Genomic DNA, 7622 nt, shown 5'->3' with positions numbered 1-7622 from the left:
TCTTTCCAGAACACCTGGCTCAGTATCCTCTGCTCCGCAGTACTGGATATCGAATAAATGCAAGCCCGCTACAAAATAAAGATTAATATATATTTTTACTTTAATTTTTCTTTTTATAGTTATAATAGTTTATATATTTGAATACTTTTCAATCATAATCGCAAAAAACATATTTATATATGATATATTGATCATGTGACTATATATCAACATGTATGTAACTATAATTTGAAAATACAATGCATTTTATACCTGAGTCTTTATGCAATGTGCCAATTAAATTGCGTCTAGTTGGACACCACAGCACTTTTGTAACTTGTCTTTGTGGTACTATAGTAACAATTGGTTTTTCAAAATATCGAGTATCCCAGACTGTGATTAGATTGTCAACATGCGAGAGTAGCTGATAATTATTATGGGGATTTACCGACAGATTATATACTGCCTTTGTGGAAGTGACATTCACTACTTTTGCAGAATCTAATAAAATTTAGAAATTAGATCACAATTGAATCATATCAACAAATTGTAGATTGCATATTGATTTTTATCTTTTCTGAACAGACCTCTAAAGTCAACAACTTTTAATTGCTTGTTATTAGCACCAAAAGCCAAACATCTTGAGTCATGTTTAAACCAAGCGGCGGAATGTACATTTTCTGATATGCCTGCTTCAGCTATTGGTCGTTCAGAGCCTTTTGGATAATGCTGCACATCCCAGAGCAGTACAGAGTGCTCTTTACTATGTTTATCCAAGCCCGACATAATTAGGTGAGTATCCACAGGATTCCAAGCAACAACATTGCATGTTCGCATATATTTTGGAACTAGAATTTTAGACACAAAGATTATATAATATTACCCTAAAATAATATGATTAAACTACAATATAGAACAAAGATTTACAAAACTCTCGTCCGACAAGTCCTTGATAATCAAATTCTGGGGGGCTAAGTGTACTGAGAACTATCTTTCCGTTTGCATGGCCACTTGCTACGATATCTGGCTCTGGTTGTGGATATATGTCAACACACTTTGCATAGCTATTAATGGTAACGGATGAGACAAGTTCAGCGATGGAATGCTCCGAAATCTGTAGATCTATGTTGGAAAGAACATGTAAGATTATTTTCAGCAAAAAACAAAGTTATATCATTATAAAGATCTTTTGTCGTAAACTTACAGATGTGATCACTGTCTCGCACGCTATTATCACGCGGTCCAATTTCGTAAAGACTTAACACTGCATCGCTGTCCCACGTGATAAATCTGTCCGAATGAAACGGGCACCACAACACGTCCCATTTTGGCCGGCTCATCTTTTATATCTTCGTCGTTCTCGCGTTTCTATCATAAAACTTTCAATCCTTGCATTATTTCGCCCCGATTCTACGTTTAACAAAACATGTTTACATTCACGGCATGCGATTTTATAATTGTTGCGCGATGCGTGACATGATTATTAACATATCAATGAAACATTTATATTTTTTCTGCTTCCTTTTTTTATAGACATTTATCCCTTTTCAAACACATTCTTTTGACGCTTGTATTTATCATGCTTTCCTTTTTTATTTCGTTTCCTCTTTTTTTAACCAAGTTTTATTTTCGCTATTTCTCTCAATTTCTTTCGCGAATCAAAACAACTATCGTATATTGTATAAGTATACATCTATGTATACTATTAGATGAATATAATGAGATGAGAAAACGAGTATTGAATTATCCTTGGAATAATATTCAATTGTCATTGGTTGTCGGATAGAGAATTTCTAGGATTTCGAAACTTTGTACGTTCAAAGATGGGATCTAGTTCGAATTCACCTTACGATCAATTCCAGCCTTAAATTTGAATTCACTCAATATGGCCGCGGTACTAAAACGCGGTACAACTTCAAAATAAACAAGGATCGCATATTAATATTATATTTATTTTTAATTGTAGGACGAAGAGGTGCGAAAATAATGACAATGAGGTAAGGTCGTTTCAGCGCAATCGCAAGATTCGAACTCGCGATAAATGTTAATAGACTCGCGGAAACATACGCGACATACGTGTGTTTACATTTCGCACGTCCTCCGTAAATATACGATATATGACATGATATACGCCGAGATAAAAGGCGTATGTCAGTTATCACGATCGTTCTTCGATAAAGAATCATTCGTTTAATCGTCTGAGCGAACAAATTCAGTTTTCGAATTTGTTCGATTTTACGTAATCAGAATTCAAACTTCATGACGATTTTTTTTTCACGAGAAGATAACGACTGCAGTTATCTCCTTTGTAACTCCCAAGTGTGCTCCCAAGGCACTCTAAGCTATTATCGCTAATCGTCATATTCACGCGATTGATAAAGAAAAACGTGTACGGTGTAAAGAAGAAGAAGACGACGACGACGACGACGACTACGAAGGTGGGGAAAGGACGGAGCGGAGAACAGTAAAAAGTTTATAGGTAGAGGTGGGTGCACACATATTTAAGGCTGCCATGCTTACGCCCCACCGTATTCTCCAGCCGTGCACACATTTCATAAAGACTGTACGCTCGTTACAGTCGGCCAGTTGCGGTGTCACATCATCGTCGCAATTGTTGCTCGCTCGGGAATACAATCGCCGTCACCTGCTGCAAAATCCTTTGTCCGTAGAATCGCTTGTGAAAACTGGTGCATCGTTCACGACAATGGCAAAAATAAAGGTAAGTGTTGCCACGGTCTTGCTTGAAAGTGACATGTCATCCGAAGTAGGGGAGGGGGAAGGGAAGATTCAATTAAAATTGCGATCATCTCTTTTTAATGCAGGAGAAAGTGGACTTTATACTTGTCGATATTACTCAATTTTATTATTAATCTTTGAACTCAATAAAATTATATAAATTTTCTTATCGATAATAGGATATTCCTTGATATATATTTTATTTGGCGATAAACATTTAAACGAATCTCTCTAGATGTATTTTACATAAATAATATAGTATCTTGAGATATATAGTTATTTTTATAATTGAATGTTTTTAATTTAATATTTATGCAAAATAAAATTGGTATATAAAAATTGTTTTTCAAAAAATGCAACGCTTTTTTATTATATAACTTTCAGGCAGGCCCGGTCGTCGACATTCTTGGAGATGAAATGACACGCATCATATGGGATTCGATAAAGGAGAAACTCATTCTGCCCTACTTAGACATTGAGCTACATACATATGACTTGGGTATCGAAAATCGCGATGCCACAGACGACAATGTGACGGTGAAATGCGCAGAGGCAATTAAACGTTATAACGTCGGCATCAAGTGCGCAACCATTACGCCCGATGAAAAACGCGTAGAGGAGTTCAAGCTGAAACAAATGTGGAAGAGTCCTAATGGCACCATTAGAAACATCCTGGGCGGCACGGTGTTTCGCGAAGCGATCATCTGCAAGAATATACCACGTCTGGTGGTATGTTGGAAGGAACCGATCATCATCGGCAGACACGCGCACGCCGATCAATACAAGGCAACGGATTTCGTGGTGCCAGGCCCGGGCAAGCTGGAAATTACATGGACCGGCGACTCTGGCGAAAAGATACAATACACCGTTCACGATTTTAAGGGTCCCGGTATCGCCCAGGCTCAATATAACACCGATGAGAGCATACGCGCGTTTGCCCATAGCTCATTCCAGTATGCGCTGTCGCGAAATTATCCGCTCTATCTATCTACGAAGAATACGATTCTCAAAAAGTACGACGGTCGCTTCAAGGACATATTCCAGGAGATTTACGACGGAGAATACAAGCAGCAATTCGAGGCGAAGAAGCTGTGGTATGAGCATCGGCTGATCGACGATATGGTGGCTTATGCTATGAAATCCGAAGGTGGTTTCGTATGGTCGTGCAAAAATTACGACGGGGATGTGCAATCGGACTCGGTGGCACAAGGCTATGGTTCTTTAGGTATGATGACCTCGGTTCTCTTATGTCCGGACGGTCGCACGATCGAGGCAGAGGCCGCTCATGGCACCGTCACCCGCCATTACCGTCAGTACCAGCAGGCCAAAGAGACATCCACGAATCCGATTGCTTCCATCTTTGCGTGGACCCGCGGACTGCTGCATCGTGCCAAGCTCGATAACAACGCGCGTTTGCGACACTTTGCTGAAACACTGGAGAAAGTTTGCGTAGATACCATCGAGTCTGGTTATTTCACCAAGGATCTCGCCATATGCATCAAGGGTATGGATAATGTCACCAGGGCTGATTATCTGGAGACTTTCGAGTTTATGAACAAGCTCGCCGAGAATCTAAAGAAGCAGCTTAACGCGTGACTCGTTATTCACGACGAAAAATACACGAGCCTACAAGCCAAGTATTAAGATGTTGCACGCATTACAAAAGAAACAAAGTAATCTTTTTCTTATGGGAAATGGTTATGGGAAATAAAAAGCTTTACAATAAATACGTAATATATTTATATAATTACATTATACATATATAAAGATTTTGTTGTTGTCGTAGTCAAATCGGTTTCGCGCTACGCATTATATTTGTGTTTGATTTATCTTATTGTTAGAAATGTTAATCAGATCATTGTTTCTTTCGTAAAACGCGCGAACAAATCGATCATTTATATTTTACTCGTGTTTGCATGTTTTATATTGATTTTTATGCAATATATATCAAAGGCGCAAACACGCGCAAGATAACATTTGCCAATGATTGAATTAATTTTTCAGTTTGACGAAATGAAGACGATAAACTATCCATTTCCGCTATTATTAAATCGAGATTAACTATTAACGTATACAGTTATACTCGAATGTAAATTGTGTTGCCAATGTCATGGTAACATTTTAAAAAATTTATATATTCTTTTAATACCAGAGTTGATCACATATAAAATATATATAATATATATAATTGTATACATGTTTTAATAAATTTTTTCTCTTATTATAAAAGGTTTTACACGCATTAATGTAGATAATGCAATTCACTCATTTGATATTAAAAGAGTTATAATTAATAAGAGTAATAATTTTTAAATTTGAAATTTTGAATTTTGAGGAAATTAAAAAGGTTTTTCTCATCTAAGAAAAAAATTTTTTTAATTTTTGGTATGTATCTTTTATGTAATATTAAGCAATCAAATTGCGTTCCCAAAATATATTATATGTATGTTTTTGTATGAAGAATTTAGCATTATTTCAGTAATTATCTGTAAAAAATAGCATCACGCGATGTATCACGTTACAAATAACAACTTTGTTATCAAAAAGAGAAACTTGGTATCAGTTAACTATCACTAAACTTAATTTCCCGTATAATGAAGGAAAATATTAAAAACGATTTACAGTTCTTCGACAGTTTAAATAATTAATGCAATTAATTATATATATTGAAAAATTTACATGGATTCGAGTTTTCAATAAGACAGACGATAATTAAAATTACGATTTTTTATTTGTATAGATTGATAATATATATATATATAACAAATTAAATATGTCAAAGTAAAGAAATCTCAAAGTGGATTCTAATTATTAAGACAATACAATTTTTCCAACAATTAGAAAATAATTAGAATTCTTGGTTTTTTTTTTTTAGAAGAAACAAATATAATGTTCAATGTATCAAACATCGTTTCAGAGAAATATAAATATAAATATGTATTTCAACATGATTTCAGTCTTTAACGTGAAATATATCCATCGAAATATAGAGGGTGACATTGATTATACTATAATGAAGACTCGTTCTCTTTGGTTCGGAAACAGCGAATTCATCGACCTTTCGAAACCTTTTATACATTATTCATACGTTATTTATGCAACTCTAAACTTTATTCTTTTTGTTTACATAATCGAGTATATTCACTCATGTTGCATATATCAACGAACGGTAAATGAATGTCATATGAAATATATATATATGCCCGACGTCATAAGCAGACTGCATTACCGATATATAAACATGTAATTTTCCATGGTTTTATCAACAGAGAGCAGAGTAGAAGCAAAACATAGACTGTGTAAATATAGAAAAAAAGATCTGCGATCTATAGAATCTACCTAAATTTAAATATTTCTACCGATCGTATAAATCCAAAAAATATTCATTCCAATAGATCGCATCTATTTAATAATGATAATTCGTCAATTTTGTGTAAGTATAGCTAGTTTCTCGATCGTCATCACTCGTTCCATTAACCTGTATATACCTATAATCTACACTTTGCTCGATCTTTCTTTAAGAAAAGATGTCGAACTCGATTAGCATTCTATGCGCAAGAGATCTCGCTCCCTTTTACTTTAAGAAAAAAAAAAAAAAAAAAAATAGAATGAGATTATACTAATTTATTTTACTCCGTAAAACGAAAAGTTATATCTAATTTACTGATACAAAATATATAAGAAACGCATGATGGAATTGCAATGAATAATTATACGAGGAAAGATTGAACTGGCCGTGAATTAATTCAACTAATCTTTTCCTCGTTTTTTTTTTGCACTATGTATACGCGTGCATATCTGGTTTTGTGACACCTCGTGGCCTGTCCTCGACAACGGCGTGCAACGCACACGCACACGTGCGTTACTTTTACATCAAGAAGCACGCGTTTGCGTAATCGCCCTACTATTTTACATCAATATTGTTATCGTGGTTGTAGCGTAACACGCTTCGCTCGAGAAGATTGCTCCTTGCTACGTGCATTCGCGTATAATATGGAAAAAAAAATTGAGATACAAGTATATAGATTTATAGATATTGAATCTCTATATATAAAATTTCTTTAAAATAGAAGACACACATACAAAACATAAATGTATCTTTTAAGGATGGTAATGCACACCATCAGATATACTCGATTATTATAGTTTTCTACAATTAATATATATTGTAACAATAATATAAGTTTTATGTTTTTCTTCCCACAGAAAAAAAAATAAGAGAGTTATCTATGAAATAATTATACAGAAAAATATATCTTTCCTGATCGGCTGTGTCATTCATCCTTATTTCTATCGCACGTTGGACGAAAATTGAAAACTCCTGCGACAAATGATGACGTTCCCCGACATATTTTTGTTGGAAAAAAACCGACTCCGAATTGAAATCGAAAATCTCCTTGCTTCGGATTACAACAAATCGGAAATCATCGAGATTAACATGAAGCTGAAATACAACGGTGACGATCGTGGAGATGTCTTGTACGTCGACGCCGTTTCGAGTGTATCTTATTTATAAAGAAGATAAACAAAGAATGCGAGCGATGCGGTATGGGATTGAAAAAATGATATGATATCTCTTGGAGAACAAAAATATAGTATTTTTTCAGAATAAAAATTGGATGTAGGACAAAAGTGGTATCTCCTTGAGATAACGACGGAATAAAGCAAAAGATCTTTCTCAACGGGAACTAGACCTAATACAGGACATAATAGAGGATCATGTTATGTTGGATAACGGCTGAAAAAAGAAAAAACAAAAGCGCACTCATTGTCAGGTATCATTCCAAAGTTACAAGTAAGATCTGTTACATAATTAAAGGTCATTAGTAGTGACATCATCATCATCATCATCATCGTCATCATCATCATCATTTTCTAGCATCCGCTCTTTCGGACAGCCGCTCTTC

At 35.0% G+C, this 7622-nt stretch overlaps 2 protein-coding genes across 9 annotated transcripts in view; one reads left to right on the top strand and one right to left on the bottom strand.

Annotated features, from left to right (window-relative positions):
• Nucleotides 1-1674, bottom strand: part of LOC115236847 (GATOR complex protein MIOS) — a 5286-nt gene extending 3612 nt beyond the window's left edge. For all 6 annotated transcript variants that reach the window (XM_029809551.1, XM_029809553.1, XM_029809554.1 and 3 more), the window contains exons 1-5: nucleotides 1184-1674; nucleotides 907-1101; nucleotides 567-827; nucleotides 253-480; nucleotides 5-68 (exon numbers count right to left, since the gene is read on the bottom strand). In XM_029809551.1, the coding sequence (XP_029665411.1) occupies nucleotides 5-68; nucleotides 253-480; nucleotides 567-827; nucleotides 907-1101; nucleotides 1184-1319 (884 nt within the window). In that variant the 5' untranslated portion in view covers nucleotides 1320-1674. The remainder of the gene's footprint in view (nucleotides 1-4; nucleotides 69-252; nucleotides 481-566; nucleotides 828-906; nucleotides 1102-1183) is intronic.
• Nucleotides 1675-1851: 177 nt separating this feature from the next.
• LOC115236848 (isocitrate dehydrogenase [NADP] cytoplasmic) lies at nucleotides 1852-6319 on the top strand. 3 transcript variants are annotated; one of them, XM_029809560.1, is made up of 3 exons: nucleotides 1852-1976; nucleotides 2264-2698; nucleotides 3100-6319. In XM_029809560.1, exons 2-3 carry the CDS (start codon nucleotides 2492-2494, stop codon nucleotides 4309-4311), a joined length of 1419 nt encoding a protein of 472 aa, XP_029665420.1. In that variant the 5' UTR covers nucleotides 1852-1976; nucleotides 2264-2491; the 3' UTR covers nucleotides 4312-6319. The 3 variants fall into 3 exon arrangements, with proteins under 3 accessions (XP_029665420.1, XP_029665417.1, XP_029665421.1); XM_029809561.1 differs by lacking the exon at nucleotides 1852-1976 and having other exon boundaries at nucleotides 2042-2464; nucleotides 2558-2698; XM_029809557.1 differs by lacking the exon at nucleotides 1852-1976 and having other exon boundaries at nucleotides 2039-2698.
• Nucleotides 6320-7622: the final 1303 nt, after the last annotated feature.

This window comes from Formica exsecta, unplaced genomic scaffold (genome assembly GCF_003651465.1).
Source record: "Formica exsecta isolate Colony F162 unplaced genomic scaffold, ASM365146v1 scaffold26, whole genome shotgun sequence".
Taxonomy (NCBI): domain Eukaryota; kingdom Metazoa; phylum Arthropoda; class Insecta; order Hymenoptera; family Formicidae; genus Formica; species Formica exsecta.
Note: the sequence above shows the minus strand (reverse complement) of the source record. Positions and strands in the feature narration are given on the sequence as shown.